General features: G+C 37.2%; 1 protein-coding gene across 4 annotated transcripts in view; it reads right to left on the minus strand.

Annotated features, from left to right (window-relative positions):
- WWC3 (WWC family member 3) overlaps positions 1-22896 on the minus strand; it is a 212791-nt gene that overhangs the window by 36385 nt on the left and 153510 nt on the right. For all 4 annotated transcript variants that reach the window (XM_043996696.1, XM_043996697.1, XM_043996695.1 and 1 more), the window contains exon 9: positions 4264-4506. In XM_043996696.1, coding sequence (XP_043852631.1) covers positions 4264-4506 — 243 coding nt within the window. The remainder of the gene's footprint in view (positions 1-4263; positions 4507-22896) is intronic.

Consider the following 22896-nt stretch of genomic DNA (forward strand, 5'->3'; position numbering starts at 1 on the left):
CCCTCATCTGAACTATTTCTGTGTCTTTAGAACTTTAGCTCTTTCCTCAGCTAATTTCTCCTGAAGAATTCTAGGTGATGTAATCCTACTGATCCTTTGTATCAATTCTTTTTTTTTTCTTTTTTTGGAGGGGCAGGGCAATCAGGGTTAAGTGACTTGCCCAGGGTCACACAGCTAGTTAAGTGTCAAGTGTCTGAGGCTGGATTTGAACTCAGGTACTCCTGAATCCAGGGCCAGTGATTTATCCACTGCACCACCTAGCTGCCCCTGCATAACTTTTTAATATACAATGTTGGTCATATGCTTTAATAGCTCCTACTGTGGGAAAATGAGCTTTCTGAAACCATTTCCTCATCTGTAAAATGGGATAATAATGCTTATGTTCACAGGGTTATTGTGAGGAAAGAATTTTCAAACAATAAAGTGCTATTTAAACATGTATTATAGACATTATAAAGTCTATAAACATTACAGTCTATAAAATCATGGATTGTATAAATAAAGTAAAGAATGCCATATTCCACCAGTCATAAATCTATCTGTATTATTTTCATCCAATTCATGTCTCTGTCTTGTCCATGAGACTGCCAAATGTTTTCCTGAAATCCAAGTAAAGTAGGTATATAGTCTTCCCATGATTAGCTAGCCTACCAGTAACTCTGTCAAAAGATAATCCCGGGGGCAGCTAGATGGCGCAGTGGTTAAAGCACCGCCCCTGGATTCAGGAGTACCTGAGTTCAAATCTGGCCTCAGACACTTGACAGTTACTAGCGGTGTGACCCTGGGCAAGTCACTTAACCCCCATTGCCTACAAACAAACAAACAAACAAAAGATAGTCCCAATTTTTTTTTTTTGTGAGGCAATTGGTGGCAATAAGTGACTTGCCCAGGGTCACACAGCCAGTAAGTGTTAAGTGTCTGAGGCAGGATTTGAACCCAGGTACTCCTGACTCCAGGGCCGGTGCTCTATCTACTGCGCCACCTAGCTGCCCCTCCCAATTACATTTGAATCTGGTTCTGGTTTCCATCAGCAGTGTTTATAGATAGAATGTAATGGACATCTCTGTACTCTACCTCAATGTCTTAATAAACATAGAGAATCTCTAAAGAAATAGTAATAGCACTAGTACATGAAGGACAAGGCTGATGATTCCTAGGATACCCATGTCCAACCATATTTTGGAAAGATACTGACAAATTGGAGAGTGTTCTAGTGGCGAATGACCAAATGGTGAAGGCATTCAGTGACACCATACAATATGAGGAAGAATGGAAGGAAATGGGTTATTTATTGTAAAAGAAAAGCAAGATGATGCTATTAAAATAGGTGAGGGGCTGTCATGCAGAGAAGAGATCCGATTTATTTTGTAAGGTCCTTGAACTATGGCCACTGTTGAAGGGTTCCATTAAAATAGATTTTTGAGAATATAATGAAGAACTTATTAGGACTGTACAAAAATGGACAGAGACTTCTGCTTTATGATCTAACAGATTCCCTCATTATGGAAAGTGCTCAAGACCAAACTGGCAAAATGTGAATCCTTAACAATTTCAATACCTTCATAGAATCCTGACACCAATACGGGAAAAATATTTTCTTAAGAAAATTATGTTGAAAACTTTTTGACTGAAAAGGAAAAATACTTCATGACTTCAAGAAAGACAAACCTGAATGTCAAGGCGATCTGCTCCAAACTGTTCCTTGTTAATAAGGGAAGTATGACAAAATTGTCACCAGAGCCTCCGTAGCCCAAGCATCTTACCATGTGACCTGTCCTGGACTACCGATCTTCCCCTGGCCAACTCTCTACCTTTCTGCCTTTTGTTCTTATTCAGGGAACAATAATCTAATCAATACTGCCATGAAAAGACGGATAATATATTTTTTCTCTGACCATACTCACACAATTCCTGATACAACCTAATCCAAACTCCCCTGGTCACTGTTCCTCTAGGCATAGTGGTACATTCGAAAGAATACTGGTTTTAGAGTCTGAGGAACTGGGTTTAAATCTTACCTCTGATGCTATCTACGTGACCTTGAGAAATTCACTAAACAGTCCTGGGTATCAGTTTCTTCATCTATAAAATGAGGGGGTCAGACTAAATGGCTTCTGAGGTCTTTTCTAGCTGTAGATATTTCCCAATCACAATTTAAACTTTTAGAAAGAGGCAGCTAGGGGCAGCTAGGTGGCACAGTGGATAGAGTACCGGCCCTGGAGTCAGGAGTACCTGAGTTCAAATCCGGCCTCAGACACTTAACACTTACTAGCTGTGTGACCCTGGGCAAGTCACTTAACCCCAATTGCCTCACTTAAAAAAAAAAAAAAAGAAAGAGGCAGCTAGCTAAATAAACAGACAGATGAAATAGATTAGATAGATGATATAGATATATTAGAGAGATAATATAGACAGATTGGATAGATGATCGATATATAGGTAGATTATATAGATAATATAGATAGATAATAAAGGTACAGATAGATTAGATAGATATCAATTAAAGTTTTTTAAACTGTGGGTCACAATCCCATAAGGGGTTGCATATCTGAATGTGGAGGGGAGGTCGCAAAAAAATTTGGCAGTAAATGTTTGATTTGTATACCTATTCTATATACCTATATACCCGGGGGTGTGTAAAAATTTCTTAGGCAAAAAGGAGTCGCAAGTAGAAAAAGTTTAAGAAGCCCTGATATAGGTAGATTATACTATTATTTATGTTATATATACATATATGTATTTGTTAGAGAGATAGATTAGATAGATGATATAGTTTTTTGCCCTGCAAAAAAACTTCAGTATAGGACAACTCATGTATTGTGATTACATTTTATCTGATTTCATGTGTCCAATGATAACAGTTTGTGGAAGGTTTTTTTTTTTAATATGCTGATTCTATCATTTACTATTAATTGTCCTTACCACCGACATATTTCCATTTACATCTCTCCTGACTTACCTCCTGACTAACAATGTTGACTACAATATGGTTGAGAATGAGAATTGGCAAACTTTTTTTTTTTTTGGCACAGTCAGCTAGATTATATCATCTATCTAATATATAGATTATATGGAGAGATTATTGATAATAAAGCATATTTGTTATGTGCCAGGAACTATGTGTGCTAAGTCTGGGAATACAAATATAAGCAAAAAAGAATGATCAGCCCTGCCGTTAGGGAGATTATATTCTAATGCAGGAAGGCAGAGAAAGAAGAAGAATAGAAATATAGTCTTGGGAGGCATGGGCTCGTTTGGGTTTACAATCAGAGATCCTCTCACTTCCATATTTGTTTCCCCAGTATTTAGTATACAGTGGATTCTTAATAAGTGCTTGTTAATTGACTAAGCTCCTAACACCCTGAGTTTCAATTTCCTCATCTGTAATGTGGGGATAACAGAGAGAAGCAACATAGTGTAATGGAGAGGGCAGGCCCCAGAATTAGGAAGACCTGAGCTCATAGGATCATGGACCTTGATACAGCTGAAAAGGACCTTATAGGTCACTCAGTCCAACCTTCTAATTTTATAGTTGAGGAAAAGGAAGTCTAAAGGCTTTAAGAGACTCACCCATGGTCATGTGGCTAGTAAAAGTCTGAAGAAGGATTCTTACCCATGCATTCCTGGAAATAAATGCATTTAAATCCAGATAAAGCCTCTGTATCAGCTACAGTTTCTCTGACACAAAGTGGCTGTGTGATCATGGACAAGTCACTTGATCTCTCAGTGTCCCCAGGCAAATTTCTAAGACTATAAGAGCAGGTGTTTATTTGCTAGAAGAGGGACTCTTCTCCTTGGGAGTTCCTTATACCAATGAACACTAGGTGTTCATTTGGTCTAATTTGAACTAAGGGTCAGCAACAGCTGGCACACGAGTCCATTCTGTCTATCCTTTGGCTTTAGTGCCATCCTCAATTACCTTGTTTTTTCTCTTTTTCTTGACTCTGGCTACTCTTCTCCACCTGCTCCTTTCTCAGAAGAAGAGCCAGGGGTCCCAGGAGCACAGAGCCTTCCTAAAATAACAGTCTATTGCATACTTGCCCAGTTCCCATTTCTTTCCTTGACCCAAACAGAAACACAAAAAGATCCAAGTGGTTGCTCTGGATTGAAGTTTGTTGTTGTTTTAAATAAAAGTACACTAGATCAAATAAAATGAAGTGTAAGAAAGTTGCACAACTGCATGGTACCTCTCCCTCCCCACCTCCCACCAACCTCCCCCCCCCCCAAATAAAAAAAACAGTATCAGTATCAGTGTCAGCAAACCTTTCTGTGGCCCCATGGGCGGATGTAGCTCTAGCCCTCTGAATCTCTTCCTCCAAACGCCTTTTCTCCTCTTCCAAGCGGGCAATGTCTTCTGGAGATCGTCTCTGCTGGCTGATGAGCTGCAGTTCTTGGAGGAGAGCTTCTTTTTCTTTAATGAGCTGAAGGCGGTCCCTGTCTGCCTCCGCTATTCCTGGCCAAGACTCATTATCTAGCAAGGCCAACTGTTGCTGTATATTTGCCACTCTTTAAAGAGGGAGAGAAACAAGAAAAGGAGAGTGAGTGAGGGGTGGAATAAAACAAACAAACCAAAAATAAATAAAATAAAAAATGTGCAATAAGCCACAAAAAGTCTGTTTGGACTTCCAGCTCTAAACCATATCATGACACAAACTTATTTCCCCTGAGAATGGCAGAGGAGAAGACAGAATGAATAGTTCTTTGGCATAATCTCTTCTACTTGAGACAGAATTAGAGTTGACAACAAAGGATATTTTCCTTGTTTGAGGAAATCCACAAGAAAGGCTGGTATTTCTAAACATATACTCAAAATTCCAAGACTTTTACAAATTAATTGAAACTGCTCTCATGATCCACTTCCTTAAAATGGGTGTAAGATGAGTAGTTTTAGAATGTAAACTTCCCCAGTGTAAAAGGCTTGTGGCTTCTATTTCTATTTTCCCTACAATATTTACTATGCACATATAAGATGCTTAAAAAATACTCCTCAGCTTTCACAGTCTGAATGGTTAGATGACTATGGTCTGTAAGTAAAATAAATAAATAAACAAACAAACAAACAGATAAATAGGTCCAGATCTCTGATTTTATCAACACTTGGCACTCCATGGAGAAATTCTTTCACCACCACCAGAGGCTTCTTTTTAAATTTACATTCTTAGAGGATTGCTTGGGCTAATAGAGATCAACTAACTTCCCTGAGGTTATACAACCTGTACAGGCCAGAGGTAAGACTTGTACACAGTCTTCCTGACCCCTAAAACCAGCCACCAACCCTTTGGCCATTATACTACTTTAATTCTCTTTGTTTTTAATGTATGCCTATCTATATCTGTATCTGTATTTATATCTACATCTATCTATCTTTCCTTTTAAATAGCATTTTATTTTTTCCAATGACATATAAAGACAAATTTTAACATTCATTTTTTATAAAATTTTAATTTCCAAATTTTCTCCTTCCCTCTCCACTCTCTATGATAATAAGCAATTTGATATGGATTACATATGGGTAATCATGTAAAACTTATTTATACATTAATCATAATATGTAATTTTAAAAAAGAAAGAGAGCCATATGTATTTAACACAGAACGTAACCTAGAATAGTGGATTGAGAGCAAACTTTGAGCCAGAAGATTAGGAACAAATGTCACATGTAATATATACTGTGTGGCCCTGGACAAAATGATTAACTTATTAATGCCCCCAGATAATTCATTAAGATGATAGCTTTCTTAGCAGGTGACAGTCTGCACTGAAATACGGAGCTTCCTAACACCTAGACATATACAAGGAACTCATAGGTTTGGTCCAGAAAACATCCTAAGAGATTCAAGTGGTGTATTATGTGGTTTTTGTTTAATTGTACTGATATCTTATTTTTACATCCCCTTTATTTACAAACATACTCCCTGTCACTACCCATTTAATTACTACCTCTTGTATGAAAGAATTTTAAAAAACAATAACCCGGTTCCACAAAATGACATCAGCCAAGTCTATGTGTGTGTGTATACACACACACACACACACACACACACACACACACACACACATATGTTTCACAGTCACAGTCCCCAGCCCCTGAGAAGAAGGGAGGAGCATTTTCTCATCTCCTTTCTTTTTCTTATCTTCTCTATCTGGCCAAGTTCCAGATGATTGCCATTACAAAGCACCCAGTTTCCCCTTTTCGTTATCCTTTCCATCTGTGTATTAATTGCTTTTAAAAAGTTATATTGGGGCAGCTAGGTGGCGCAGTGGACAGAGCACCGGCCCTGGAGTCAGGAGTACCTGAGTTACCGGCCTCAGACACTTAACACTTACTAGCTGTGTGACCCTGGGCAAGTCACTTAACCCCAATTGCCTCACTAAAAAAAAAAAAAAAAGTTATATTATTTAAGAATTTGAAATAATCAAGCATATGTGAAGCTCACACAGATTTAAGTTGTATATGATTCAATCTTTTTGTGTAGATTGAAATGACCTAATTCTCATTTGTTAAGAACCCACCCCAACTTTCACAAAACGAATCAGAGCAGAGGATCCTTTACAGGTTTCTATGAGCTGCTGTTTATCCTGGTACCAGTTTGGCATCAGGCACACTGTTTCTTCTATAATATTTTTAAAATTTATGGGATAAAAAAAGCATTTCCATAATTTTGTATACTAAAAAGGATGATTGTACATGAAACTGCAAATCTGTTATGATTTTTTTTTTGATGAAAGAGTCAGGAGTTGAAAATGAAATGAAAGAAATGTGGTCTGCATTATTTTAAAAGTTTAGAGGGATTTCAGTTCCATGAAAAAAGAATGGAATAGTTTACATTATAAAAGCAAACTTCACCCTCCCTCCCCTTTCACTCCTCAAAAAAACCCAACCTTTTAAAAATAAGGTCAGATTTGTTTTAGCTTCATAAGTTTAAATATGGCCAGAAGAATTTGGGGCCGGGGGGAGTGCTGGGGCACGTGTTTCCTGGCTGTGACATGGAATGTCTGATCTGAACTAAAGCAAATGCTGTATATGTTCTTGTCAATCAAACACTCACTTCAGCAGCTATTTCAGTAAAAGTAAGTCAATGAAAAAAAATATGTCAAAATAGAACAGTCTTATATTCAATGTATGGAGTGATGAGAAACTATCAAGCAGCCAGGAAGAAATAAAGTGGGGAGCACCTTTTTCCTCCTTGAATTCTCTTCACTCTCTCTGGCCCCCTGACTGCCCCTCTCTGCCAGTTCAGACCCCATGGGCTAGCTGACCAGTCACATCATCACTGTTCATGCTACTGGGGTGACCTGGGAGTCAAAAACTACAAATCTTCAGGAGAGGAGGACTGATAAGCCTTGCTATTTGCTCCGCAGACCCATAGGCACTGTGATACAGGAGTGTTGATGCACCCTAAGGATTCCTGGAACTTGTGTTCCTTCTCACCCCTTCCTTTCTATCTGCCCTACAACTAAAATCTTTTATATGTGCTCCCCCAATTGGAACATAAATTCCTTGAGAAAAGGGACTTGACACCTCATTTTACCTATGTGAATTCCTAGCATACAATGTTTAGAATATAGTGTTTTTTCATTCATTCATATCAAATAAAGAAAAAAAATTTTCAGGTAATTTATTTCCAACTTTTTTTTTTTAGGTAGTTTAGTGATGGGCCTGGAGTTAGGAAGACTTGAGATCAAATCCAGCCTCAGACACTTAACTAGTTATGGTAGAGTCACTTGACTTCTGTTTGTTTCAGTTTCCTCAATTGTAAAATGGTAATAGTACCCACTTCAAAGGGTTGTTGTGATGATAAAATGAGGTCATATTTGTAAAGTGCTTAGCACAGTGCCCGGCACATAGGAGGTGCTAAATAATTATTAAAAGTTATTTTAATATTTGTGATAAAGTAACACTTTATAATACATAAGCTAATTTTTTTCCATAAGAGTATTTTACTACTTTCCAGTTACATGTGGAGAGTTTTCAACATTTGTTTTTATAAGATTTCTAGTTTCAAATTTTTCTCCCTCCCTCCCCTCGTTTCCCCTCTCACCAAGAAAGCAAGCAATCTGATATAGGTTATATATGTACAATCACATCAAACATATTTCTGTATTAGTCATGCTGTGAAAGAAGAATCAGAGCAAAAAGGAAAAACCTCAAAAAAGAAAAACAACAAAAAACCCAATAGAAATAGTATTGTTCAATCTGCATCTACATTCCACAGTTTTGTTTTGTTTTTCTTCTGGATTTGGAGAGCATTTTCCATCATGAGTCCTTTGGAACTATCTTGGACCATTGTATTGCTGAGAAGAATCAAGTATATCATAGTTGATCAACACACAATGTTGTTGATACTGTGCACAATGTTCTCCAGGTTCTACACATCTCACTCAGCATCAGTTCAATACATAAGCTAATTTAATAAAATGTTCCCTATTTCTTTCTACATATGCCTCTAAATGTATGTATATGTGTGTGTGCATATGTTTATATGCCTGACAGAGCAAAACAAAATATTAGAATAATTAAGCAATGAAGAGGCTGTCAGTATAACTATACGGTCTAAATCAAGGAGTCTAGATGCCTTCATTAGGCAGCTAGGTGGCACAGTGGATAGAGAGTTTGTCCTGGAGTCAAGAAATCTCATTTTCCCGAGTTCAAATCTGGCCTCGACACTTACTTGACTCTGGGCAAGTCACTTAACCCTGTTTGCCTCAGTTTCCTCATATATAAAATTAGATGGAGAAGTAGCAAGCCACTCCAATATCTTTCCCAAGAAACCCTCAAATACAGCCAACGAAGAGTTGGACATGACTGAAAAATGACTGAACAAAACAATTTCCCTCATTGCTTCCTGAAATTTTTCTGTATTTACTTGGTTGATTTTAAGCAGACTCTCAAAAACTAGAGGTAGAGCAATGCTCACACTTTCAGGTTACATTTTCAATGTTGTAAGCATCTACTGAAAGAACTGGATGCCTGAGGGCTGCATATTGACTTACAAAACAAAACAAAAAAATTAACATTATCTAGGTGATACAGTGAGTAGAGCATGGGGCCTGGAATCAGAAAAACCTAAGTTCAAATGCAGTCTCGGAGACTTTACCAGCTGTGTGACTCTGGGCAAGTCACTTAACTTCTGCTTCCCTCAGTTTCCTCAACTATAAAATGGGAGTAATAATAGCATCTATCTCCCATGGTTGTTGTGAAGGTTGTAATGATTGGAATGACACCACCTGCTGGAGACTTACTGTAGAAAAGCTCCGTTATGAGGTGAATGTCTCTGAGGGCAAGACCACGCGTCTTTTCTTTGGCATCAGGAAGTGACGTTTGCTGGTAGGAGGAAGAAGGGGAAGCCTGGTGCTCTGTCTCGCTTTTTTTCCTGTGGACTCTGGCGGAGAGTGGAACTAGAAATGCGCTCTTGCTTTAATAGATAGATGAATGTAGGCCTTTCCTTCTCTCTTTACCAAAATCTTATTCTCCTTAATAAATGCTTAAAAGTCTAACTCTTGCTAAAGCTTATAATTTATTGGCGACCACTCATTATATATTTTAGACAGTATAGCTAGAATTTTAGCCTTAACAAGGTGAAATGAGATAATAATTGTAAAGCACTTAGCACAGTGCCTGGCACATAGTAGGCACTATCTAAATGTTAGCTATTTATTATTATTTTGTTAAATATTTCCAAATTGCATTTTAATTTGAGCTTTAGTCCAGAGTTTTGCCAACTGTGAGTTTAACCCCTTTGATCAGACACCAACTGCTAATCTGAACAGGTAGCGGAATCTTCTCATGGCCGAGTTCCCTTCACTAGTTAAATCATAGGTCCAGTTCCCAAATAAAATAACACAAATGAAAGAGAAAGTATGCAGGATATTGTAAGGTATGTGTAAAACGTCAGTGCTGTACCCCTATAAAAACTAAATGGGGGGGCAGCTAGGTGGCATAGTGGATAGAGAACTGGCCCTGGATTCAGGAGGACCTGAGTTCAAATCATGTCTCAGACCCTTGACACTTACTAGCTGTGTGACCCTGGGCAAGTCACTTAACCTTAACTGCGTCACCAACCCCCCCCCCAACCAAAACCAAAAACCAAACCAAAACCAAACCAAAAAAACTAAATGGGACTGATTCACTGTTGGTTCTACTGTCAGAGAGCATAATGCACTAGAAGGTTTAACAAGGAATGTCTCTGCAGTGATATTTAATAATGGTAGGTTGTGGGGGAGGAGGGAAGGAGAGGGGAAAAGGGAGAGAGGGAGAGAATAAACATTTATACAGCATTGACTATGTGCCAGGCATTGAACTAAATACTTTACAAATAGTATCTCCTTTAAGCCTCACAACAATCTCTTAAAGTAGGTGCTGTTATTATCCCTATTTTACAAGTGAGGAAACTCAGGCAAAGAGAACTGAAGTGACTTGCCCAAGGTCACACAGCTAGTAAGTATCTGAGTCCAGATTTGAACACAGGTCTTCCTAACTCCAAGTAATAAACTTCTGCAGTAACATTTTGCAAATTTTAAAGCACTGGATAACACTAGTGATGATGATGACCTGAGATCTTGGGATGCTTGGCAATGATGACTTTGTGTCACAAGTTCAGTGACAGATGCATTTAAAAAAAATTTTATTTTGATAATATTGGTTTGACAGATGCATTTTTGACAGCTCCTGAGTCCTTCTCTCTTCTCTCAGGCAAAATAATAAAAAGTATCATGACTCTGGTTGTCAGGTTGGAGGACCTCAAAATTGGGTCCTACCAAATCTACAGGCCTACTTAAGGGATTTCTAAGTGGTTTTGAGGCAATTTAGATACTTGCATTAGTCACAGAGGTTAATAGCTACAACTAAGCTATTGGGTTTAAAGTAGATGGGTGTGGCATTAACCCTGGTGAGCTAGAGCTAACTCCTGAGGTAGTCAAGTTGTATGCCAGGATTCAGGTCCTGCACTGGAGAACACATTGAGGTCCTGAAGGGATTAGAGATCATTTGTATGATGAAACAGATAGAGGAGTTGTACATTAAATATGTTGGTCTTATTTATATTTAATTTTTCTCAGAAAAGTTTCAAGTTAATAGCCTTCTAGAAAAGTCTATTTGTTTAAAAATGCCAAGGCTTGCCAAATGCTGTCACTGAGAAAAAGATTAATGAGTGAGGCAACTAAATCAGGATAATGAATCTTTCAGAAGCAGTAATGGATCAAGTTGGGCTTGAACATTTATCTAAATCTAGCTTCCCAAACTAAACAGGATTGAGGTCACTTTACTAAAACTGAAAGAAAACAAATGTCTGTTATGCAAGTGCTTAAGTAAGTAAGTAATGTCTAATCTGGCATTCCAGGTAGGGACATCTATAAGCATAGCATAGCATTCATTCTACCATTCACCATTCTACCATTCAGATGGAAGGAATGAATGACAAGGGCATCAATTACATGCAATCTTTCTTTTGTTTTTTAGTTTTGTTTAGTTTTGTGAGGCAATTGGGGTTAAGTGACTTGCCCAGGGTCACACAGCTAGTAAGTGTCAAGTATCTGAGGTTGGATTTGAACTCAGGTCCTTCTGACTCCAGGGCCGGTGCTTTATCCACTGCGCCACCTAGCTGCCCCAGACAATCTTTCTTAAAATGCTACAAGCTTATACGTTTTCTATTTTGATTTATCTTATCATTTGTCATTTTGGTCCAAACCATTAAAATGTTTGGCAAATATAAAAATTTGTGTTTGCTGCATGCAGAGAGACATTTTTGCAAGGTTTCTATGAAAGACACTATGTAGTTGTGTCTATGGTAGGTATTTCTTGAAATCAACCTTCCTTTGTATTCCTTTAAGATTGCTTTCTCCCCCCTCCCCATTTAATCAATCAATAAGCTTTCTGCCAAGCATGGTACTAGTTGTTAGATATACAACAACAACAATAAAATTAACAGTCTCTGCTTCCAAGTAGCTTACAATCAGGAGAAAAAACACACATGCACAAATAAGTAACACAAAGTAATTTCAAGAGGTTTGCTGGCAGTTGGGGGCATCAGAGAAATGACTCATGTAGGACATGGTGTTTGAGATGACCTTTGAGGAAGAAAGAGATTCTAGGAGACAGAAGTTTAGAAATAATACATCCCAGGCATGAGGGATATCTTATGCAAAAGTACAGAGAAAGGAACTATTGACAAGGAACAGCAAGTCAGCTGGTTTAGTTGGAATGTGAGTGAGTGAAGGGGAATAATGTATAAAAAACCTCTAACGATAGGTGGAGGCAGATTGGTAAGTGTTTTAAAGTGCCCAACAGTGGAGTTCATTTTTTTTTTAATTTGAAAGGCAATAGAAAGCTACATAAGTTTTTTGAGTTAAGGGAGTTGTGTGGTTGGATACACACTTTAGAAATATTACTTTAGCAGCTGTTCAGAAGATAAATTAACAAAAGGAGAGACTGGAAGCAAGGAAACCAATTAGTGGGTTGTTGCAATGGTAGAGGCAACTGGTGATGACTAGGGAGGTAACCTTGTGAGGAAAGAGAAGGAGATGGGAGCTGTGGAAGTAAGTACACCTGGCAATTGACTGGATGTGAGGGCTACAAAGAAGGAAGAGTCAAAAGGTAGCTCTTGGGAGGGGGCAGCTAGGTGGCACAGTGGATAAATCACTGGCCCTGGATTCAGGAGGACCTCAGTTCAAATCTGCCCTCAGACACTTACTAGCTGTGTGACCCTGGGCAAGTCACTTAACCCTCATTGCCCTGCCCCCCCCCCCAAAAAAAGGTAGCTCTTGAGATTGTAAACCTAGAGACTGAAAGTATGGTGGTGACCTCAACAGAAACAGGGAAGTGGGGAAGACGTGTAGATTTGGGGGAGAGTATAATGAGTTCTATCTGGGACACGTTGAGATGCCTATGGGACATTCAGTGGAAAATGTCCAATAGGCAGCTGGTAGCATCAAATAGGTGATCAAGAGAATGACATGGGATAGAAATATAGATCTGTAAATCCATCATGATTCACATACAAGTCTTCTCCCGACTTGAAAAGATTTTTGGCCTGCAATTAAATTTTCTTTTATTGCTAATATTCCTCTCTCTGTGCCCAAAGAAAAACACATAGCAAAAATGGATAGCAGTCAAAAAGTCCATGAAATCTATCCTGATTCTCACCAGTTACTAGTCTTCTCTCTCTGTAAAACAATTACTTTTTACTCAATTTGTTTATCATGTATTTGTGTCCACACTGATCTACCCTAATAGATTGTAAGCTCTTTGAGTTCAGGGAACATATATATATATATATATATATATATATATATATATATATATATATATATATAAATTATATCACAAGGATGTAGCCCGGTGGCAGGTGCAAAGTAAGCACTCAAAAAACTTGTTTATTAAATGAGTAAAAATGTGATGCAGGCTTATAGTGATAAAGAAAGATAATTATCTATACATCAAGTATTGCTAGAGTATCCATGAAAAGTTTAAAAAACTTTAGAAGACATTTCAGTGTATTACATCTTCTTTGGAGACTTTATGGGAGAAAGTGAATATTAACTGCATGAGATGAAGAATATATTCTATACCGATGGAGAGTAACCACATCAATGAACTCATAGATCACTGACATAAGAAAGTACTTCAAATATGGAAATATTTTATGCTCTCACATATATTTCATAGTCCATGTTCATTTCATCTCCAGTTCTGACAAGAAAATCCAGAAGAATGTTTGTCTAGCTTTATCTTTAATCCTCATTTTTTCCTTCTGTTCAAAATAACATCCAAAAGCTGGGGGTTGGGGAGAAAGTCAGAGGATGGAAAATGGTTTAGAATATACAGTGATGAAATATACTTTATTCTCAAAGGGTAGACAAAAGGCAGAGCTATAACTGGATGAAGGCAAATGGGGCATCAACTTGGAAGGGAGAAGGCAGGTACACTTTGTCCTAAGGTGAGTGCCCTTTTTTCAGGAAGGTGTGTGTCTTCACTATAGCAACTACCATCCTTGCCCCCTGTCACTTGACCCTACAAGGGCTACCTATCAAAGATGAGATCTCACATCTGCAAGAACCATTATGTATATCCAAGGTAGAACTGTCCTTGGTAGACCCTCCAAACCCAACTGAATCTTCCCTAGGTAAAAGAATTATTCCAAGCAACAGCTCTGGACAAAGGATAAAATTACAGAATCTGTTGTGTTCTTACCATCAATTCAGGCAGTTGCCTCTCATTTCAATACAATACAATTTTATTATCTCCTCCTATTTTCAAAGAACTCCCTTCTCCTATTTCTTCCACAGTATTATAAAAATGATGTCATAGCACCTGTTGCCTGCTACTTCCAAACCAAAGGTGCTATGAACCTAATATCTGAGGAAAAAAAACCCCAACACTTTTTCATCTACTTTATAAAATACCTCCCTGATCTGCACTACTTCTCACAAACACACTAGTGTGCATAAAAAACTGTTCCTTCACTTAAATCAGGTATTTGGTCTATAGGTCACTTTTTAGCAGTATGAATAAATATTGAAGCAAGGTATACATGTTAGGAAATCAAGAGTCCAATTAACTTTGCCACCGATTATTATGTCATTTTGTGTAACGATGTTCTAAATTGCTCTCGATTTAGAAAATTGCCAAGAATGGCACTGGCCCAAACCAAGACACTCATTTTTCTTTCAAAGAAAATACTGAGTTTTTAATCTTTTGTCAAAAAGTTAAAAAAAGACAAAATTAATAAAGTGAAGAATCAGGATTAAGGGGGATAATTTCCAATGCTGTACCATTGTTGGCTTGAAAAAAGACCTAGGTCTTTGGCCAAAATTAATCACTGCATTGTCATATTTCACAGCTTTCAAAACAAAAATAAAACATATGGCAAGAAAAGAACACACCCATCAGGAAAAAGAAAATCTGGTTAAAGTTTACTTCAGGCAGCCATCTGGAAAAGTTTTTTGGCAGTGCTGAATACTTAGGCAAAAATATCTGTGCTTAAACTTGTGCTCTTTTACAGTGCAAATTTCAGAATATATACTATGTAATCTGCTTCCTTATAGTTCCACATTTATCAGAGTTGTCAAAATCGTAGCACATTAGAGTTACATGGGATCATGAGTATTCATTCATCCAATATTATCAATTTGCAAAAGTGAAAACGAGGCTCCAAAGAAGTTAAAACTTGCCTGAGGCCTCACAGTTGGATCCAGTGCTGGCGTCTAGTCTGGCGTTATTTCCATTACACCACACTGCTTCCCTTCAAAATGCTCTTTAAAAAATTGGGCAATGGGATATATATGTGTTTGCAGGATGCAGATGTGATATGCTATGTGTTTTTCCATAGTCCAGTGTAGTGTTTCTTACATTTTTGGTCTTGTACTTTGGGTATAGGAGAAGGGGATGACTATATACATGATATCTTTACATCTTTAAAAGTCAATGCTTTGTTTGAATGACTAGTTGCTTGGGGATATACAACAACAGCACAATGGTTTGGGGATACTGAAAGATCTGATTTTAAATCTGTAACTCCATTTCTTCATTCAATCAGCCTTCATTGAGCGTCTCTGCATTGTGCAGAGCTAGGGTGTGAGGGCTTGTGGGGGTAGGAAGAAGAGGGAGTGATGATGATAAATAAGATACATAACCATCTCTGATTATTATAAATTACAATTTATCATACAACTCCATAAAGAAATATATTATAGGGGCAGCTAGGTGGCACAGTGGATAAAGCACCAGCTCTGGATGCAGGAGGACCTGAGTTCAAACCTGGTCTCAGACACTAGACACTTACTAGCTGTGTGACCCTGGGCAAGTCACTTAACCCTCATTTCCCCGCCAAAAAATTAATATATATTATAAAATACATAGAATTATATATTGAAATATATAAAAGTTTATAAAATAGAAAGTTGATATGGGTTGGAACACTGTTATAAGTCATGGTTACAGCAATCTATCCATAGATCAGATGATCAATAGGAAGACTTCTAGGCAAAGTGTATAGATTTCAACTTTAGGTACAAAAACTAAGTGCTTTTTGGAATGTTTTATTCTTTGAAATTTCCATCTTCCACTACTCTTAGGCATGAAAGTATGATGAACTTTCAGAGCACCATACAGAAGCATAGCACTTTTATCTGGGGCCCCAAATTTTAGGTCTCTTAAGTCAGTACTTTGGGGAACTTGAGTCAATAAACCAACCTCCCCTTACTACTGAAGCAGTAAATCAAGAACATTTTTTTTTACATTTCAATATCTCCAGTGGCTGATTAACAGATAAAGCTGCCTGAATGAATGGCACAGAGGAGAGGAAATCACTCAGTCAATCAACAAACATCTAAGCCTACTATGTTCCATTCATTGTGTTGGGCACTAGAGATTCAAATGAACAAGTCACATAGTACCAGCTCTCAAGAAGGTTACATCCTAATGGGGCAGAAGTGTACTAGAAAGGTTAAAAAAAAGGCAATCTCACCAGTAAAAGTTTCCTTTCTCTTGTACTCCAATCCATTTTAACTACCACTGCTTGAATAATGTTCTTTTTTTTTTTTAAGTGAGGAAATTGGGGTTAAGTGACTTGCCCAGGGTCACACAGCTAGTAAGTGTTAAGTGTCTGAGGCCACATTTGAACTCAGGTACTCCTGACTCCAGGGCCGGTGCTTTATCCACTGCACCATCTAGCTGCCCCTTGAATAATGTTCTTAATGGATAGTGTTATTCCTATTATTCTCCTACTCAAAATCCTTCAGTGCCTTTATCAATGACTATCACATGAGTCCATTACTCCTTGGTGACATTCACTGGCCTTCTCCAACCTGGCTTAGGTTGGTCATAAAGCAAGAGTATGAAATAATCAAAGGACAGCCCATGTGTCAATAATATATCAAGAGAAAGCTAGGAAGGCTCCTAGAGTGGAACTCTGGTAGTTAATTTACTGGAGACCAGGGACAAGAATCACACGGGAAATAGAAACATGGGTACAATGAGATCTGCATAACTGGAAGGAATCTTATGACAAGAGGAAGATTACAATTCTGTTTGCATATTTGAGAATTTAGAGTACTTATTAGATAATCTGTTGTTAGTTGAGAACAGTCATGAAATGTTAAGTGTTAGAAGAAACGTTGGTAACCATTCAGTCTCATTCCCTCATAGAGAAAAGGAACCTGAGGACCTAGTAAGGAGACATGACACAATGTACATATAATACAATGAATATATCCTACTCTCCAAATTATTTGAAAGCAGTTATTGAGTGGTCCTGGTATCTTCTAACAATCTAACTAAGAAAATCCAGTACAAATTATCAAAGGATTCTACCTGTCATATTATTCATATGGATTTAATTTACAGCATGACATTTTTTCTTATGTCTTTTCCTTTATCCTTATAGCCCAACTTCCATTTCACCAAAACTAAACTATAAATGGTAACCTCAAGTACTGAGTGTATTGATAACCTATGATTTTCACAATCCTACAGCTATCTGCAATATGATACTTCTTATCTTTTAAGAGAGAGCTTTTAATATTACAAGGTTTTAAAATGCATTTTACATTCTAAAAGTAATTTTACAATATTTTAGTTTGTGCCTAAAATATATATGTCAATATGCAATTTCCCTTTCTTTCCCCCCTGAAATATTTCTGCTTTTCTGAAACAGCAGATTGGGCTGTAGGCAAGTTGCCCAGTCCCATGTACTGGAAATAAGGAATGATGGGCCTTAATTCCTCATTCCTATAGGTGGTATCAGGTTATTGCCTTACAGGCTCCGTCTCAATTACAGCTTATGTTAATATAGAATTCTCTCTTCCTGTTTGTCTTAATTTGCTTTTTGACATTCATAGGAATTCAGGATTTCCAACCTAAATTTGCCAATTTACAGCAAGGTAACCACTATTTGCTTCAAGTAAGATGAGATTTTTTTACAGTGAACTCTATTACACAGTTCAAAACTGCTATTCTTTGCCCATCAACTGGGGAAATGGCTGCAAAATTAAGAAATATTAATATAATGGACTGTGCTATCAGGAATGATGAAAGGGACAGTTTCAGAGAAACTTGGGAATGTCTCTATGAAACTACAGCAGAATGAAGTGAAAAGTACCAGGAGAATAATTTATACAATAGCAACACGATCAAGACAAAACACTTGGAAGGACTTAAGAAGTAGGTAGGACCAATGCAATGGCCAACCATGATTCCAGAAAACTGATGATAAAACATGCTCTTCACCTTGGACACAGAGTGGTGGTAGATAAGGGGCATAGAGTGAGCCATACATATATGGTTTTGTGTGTGTGTGTGTGTGGGGGGGGGGGTTTTGGTGAGGAAATGAGGGTTAAGTGACTTGCCCAGGGTCACACAGCTGGTAAGTGTCAAGTGTCTGAGGGCAGATTTGAACTCAGGTTCTCCTGAATCCAGGGCTGGTGCTTTTTTCCACTGTACCATCTAGTTGCATCCCCATATTTGTTTTTGGTATGGACAATGTGGGGCTTTGTTTTGCTTGACCATGTGCATTTGTTACAAAGGTTTGGTTCTGTTTTTTGCTTTTTTAAAATTAGGTCAATGTCAAGGCAAGAGGGGGAGAGATTAGATTTTTGTTAATTAAAAATTACATTTAAGTGGATAGAGCACCGGCCCTGGAGTCAGGAGTACCTGAGTTCAAATCCGGCCTCAGACACTTAACTAGCTGTGTGACCCTGGGCAAGTCACTTAACCCCAATTGCCTCACTAAAAACAAACAAACAAACAAACAAACAAATTATATTTAAGAGAAAACAAAAACTGCTACCCTAAATTTCTTTGAATTGGCAATGAGAATAATTCAGTTAAAGCAGACAGCATATCAGAAGTCCATTAAAAGTATCATGGTGGGGGCAGCTAGGTGGTGCAATGGATAAAGCACTGGCCTTGAATTCAGGAGGACCTGAGTTCAAATCCAGCCTTAGACACTTGATACTTAACTAGCTGTGTGACCCTAGGCAAGTCACTTAACCCTCATTGCCCTGGAAAAAAAAAAGTATCATGGTGAAGTTCCTGTCCATTCCACTACTTCAATTAGCTTTGTTACAGAAATAGTTGAAGTTGAATTTCTTGTGGTAGCAAAATAAGAGAATCAAAACAAGTGCTGGTTAATTGAGGAATGGCTGAATAAACTGTGTAATAGAAATATAAGGAAATATTATCGCTTGGAAGGAAACAATAGGGATATTTGTTAATGCTTATCAAGTTCATAGTAATCAAAAGAAAAATAGTTTTATAGGAAGTAATGATAATGAAGAATCCAGAGAAACAGGAAGGTTTAGATGAACTGATACAAAGTGAAGCAATGTAAAATAATAATAACAATAATAAAAGAACAGCACTCTGACTTAGTGTGGTTACCATTCTGAACTTCATAGGGCTAATGGTGAAATATTGTATGCCTCTTATCTCTTCATAGAAAGGTTTTTTAATTGCAGATTTTAGGGTGTTGGAAGGAACCTCAACAACTCATATTCAAAAAAGAATCTCCATTATAACATACGGAACAAGAGATGTTCCAGTCTGCTTAAGGGCATTCAGGTAGGTCCTAGAACTCATTAATTCCCAAAGCAACCTATTCCACTTTTGAACTAGTCTAATTGCCTGAAAGGATTTCCTATATTAAAATCTAAATTTGACCCTCTGTGATTTTACCCAGTGTTCCTGTTGTGTTCTCTGGGAGAAAGGGTAGATTATATAAAAACCTAGGATGAGGTACATGTTGTCAGATATGGCCAATGTACTGATTTGTTTTACTTAACTTTTTTTTTTCTGTTATAAGGTAGGGTAATGTGAATTGGAGAAGGCATTAAGAAGTGAAAAGAATATCAATGAAATATTTTTTAAAGTTGCCTATAGTTTCCCATGTCATTGCACTATTTATATCTTTAATTATAATTCAACTGTTAAAAACACTAGAAGGGAATAAAGGGAGCTTTCCTTTTAAAAAGTATAGACACACATATATGTATGTGTGTGTGTGTGTGTGTGTGTGTATATATATATATACTTTTAAAAAGTATATATTTCCTTTTAAAAAGAAAATATATATTATACTTTTTAAAAGGAAAGCTTATATACATATACATATATGTGTGTACACACACACACACACACACACACACACACACACACATATCTCCAAGACTGAACATTATCTGAAATGGGAAAAAACTAGAAGCCTTTCCAACAAGATCAGGGATGAATCATGGAGATCCATTATCACCGTTACTATTCAATATTGTCCTAGAAATGTTAGTTATAGACCTGACAAGCAAAAGAAATTGAAGGAATAAGCAAGGAAAAGAAGAAACAAAACTTACTTTTTTCAAAAGATATGACTTACTTAACACAAACATTTCCTGATAGAAATATAGATCTAAATAATTAGAGTAGTAATCGCTCATGGATAGACTGAGGCAATATAATAAAAATGACAATACTACCTCTATTAATTTACTTATTCAGTGCTATACCAATCAAACCATTGAAGAATTACTTTATTCAGCTAGAAAAAAAATAACAAAATTAATCCAAACAAACCAAAAGTCAAATATATCAAGGGAATTAATGGGGAAGAAAGGAAAACTAATAGTACCATAACTCAAACTATACTACAAAGCTATAATCTTCTTTGGGGGGGGGGGGTGAGGCAATTGGGGTTAAGTGACTTGCCCAGGGTCACACAGCTAGTAAGTGTCAAGTGTCTGAGGACAGATTTGAGCTCAGGTCCTCCTGAATCCAGGGTAGGTGCTTTATCTATTTCAACACCTAGCTGCCCCCGTCCGTCCGCCCCCCCCCCCCAAAGCTATAATCTTTAAAATAATTTGGTATTAGGTAAGAAACATAGAGGTTAATCAGTGGAACAGATTAGGTACTCAATAAATAATAAAAATGATCACAGTAACCTAGGGTTTGATAAATCTAAAGATCCTAGCTTTTGGGTCAAGTACTCATTATTCGACAAAATCTATTGGGAAAACTGGAAAGGAGTCTGGTAGAAGCTAGGAATAGAAAAACAACTCACACTATATGTCAAGATAAGCTCCAAATAGATTCATGATTTAGACATAAATAATGACATCATAAAAGCAAATTTGGAGAGCATGGAAGAAATTACCTGCCAGACCTATGCACAGAAGAGCTCATGACCAAACAAGAGATAAAAAAGTTCACAGGATCTAAAATGAACAATTTTGATTACATAAAATTTAAAAGATTTGCACAAATAAAGCCAATAAAATATGAATAAAAGCAGGAAATTGGAAAAAAAATCTTAGCAGCAAGCTTCTTTTGAAAAAGGTTTCAGGGCAGCTAGGTGGCACAGTGGATAAAGCACTGGCCCTGGATTCAGGAGGATCTGAGTTCAAATCAGGCCTCAGATACTTGACACTTACTAGCTATTTGACCCTGGGCAAGTCACTTAACCCCCATTGCCCCATAAAAAAAATAAAATAAAGAAAAAGGTTTCATTTCTAAAACATATAGGGAAATGAGTTAAATTTACAAAAATAAAAGCAATTCCTTAACTAATAATTGGTCAAAGGATTGGAATAAGGTAGTTTTCAGAGGAAGAAATTCAAGCTTTCAATAGCCGTATGAAAAAATGTTATAAATCACTAATAATTAGAGATATGAAAAGTAAAACAACTCTGAGGTACCACTTCACACTTGACAGACTGGCTAAGATAACAAAGAAGGAAAATGATAAATGCTGGAGGTGGGGGAATTTGGGAAAACAGGTACACTAATGCTCTGTTAGTGGAGCTGTGAACTGGTCCAATCATTTCGGAAAGCAATTTGAAAGAATTCCTTAAAAGCTATTAAACTGTGTGTACCCCTTTATCTAATGATACCACTATGAGGTCTATATCCCAAAGAAATAAAAGTAAAAGAAAAAGAACCCATAAGTACAAAAATATTTATAGCAGCTCTTTTTGTAATGGCAAAGGATTATAAACCGAGGAGATGCCCATCAATTGGGGAATGGCTGGACAAGGTATGGTGCATGAATATGATTGCATATTATTGTACTATAAGAAATGATGATGGGTATGGCTACAGAAAAATCTGGGAAGACCTGTATGAACTGCTACAAAGTGAAGTAAGAAGAAACTGAGAATAATTTAAACAATAACAAGAATATTTTTAAAGATAATAAATTTTGAAAGACAATAATTAATAACTTTCATCAGCAATAACTCTCATCAATGACCAACCAAAATTCAAAAACACTCATGATGAAACATGAAATCCATCTCCATATAGCAAGCTGATGGTCTCAAGAGTATAGTTTGTTGGGGCAGCTAGGTGGCGCAGTGGATAAAGCACCAACCCTGGATTCAGGAGGACCCGAGTTCAAATCCAGCCTCAGACACTTGACATTTACTAGCTATGTGACCCTGGGCAAGCCACTAAATAATAATAATAATAATAATAAAAATTGTAGCATATTTTCTCCTTTTTCTTTTTTTGGACATGGCTAACAAATTTAAGAATTTGTTTTGCATGACTACACATAATTGTAATGGTTTTGTTTTTCTGTCTTCTCCATGTGTGAGAGAAGGGGGTAGGGAAAGGAAAAGAATTCAGAACTGAAAATAAAATAATTTTTAAAAATTAATTAAAATTCAATTCAGCAAACATGCTATGTGCCAAGCACTGTTTTACATACATACAAAGTTTGGATAAAGCAAAGTTCTTGCCCTTATGGGCCTTACTATTTAATAAAGGGAGTAGCACAGTGCTGAGTATAGTACCAAACTGAAGTCAGGAAAATCTGAGCTCAAATCTGGCCTCAGATACTTAATAGGTGTGTAACCACTTAACCTCTGCTTCACTCAGTTTCTTCATCTATAAAATGGGGATAAAAATAACTCCTA

This window comes from Dromiciops gliroides, chromosome 3 (genome assembly GCF_019393635.1).
Source record: "Dromiciops gliroides isolate mDroGli1 chromosome 3, mDroGli1.pri, whole genome shotgun sequence".
Taxonomy (NCBI): domain Eukaryota; kingdom Metazoa; phylum Chordata; class Mammalia; order Microbiotheria; family Microbiotheriidae; genus Dromiciops; species Dromiciops gliroides.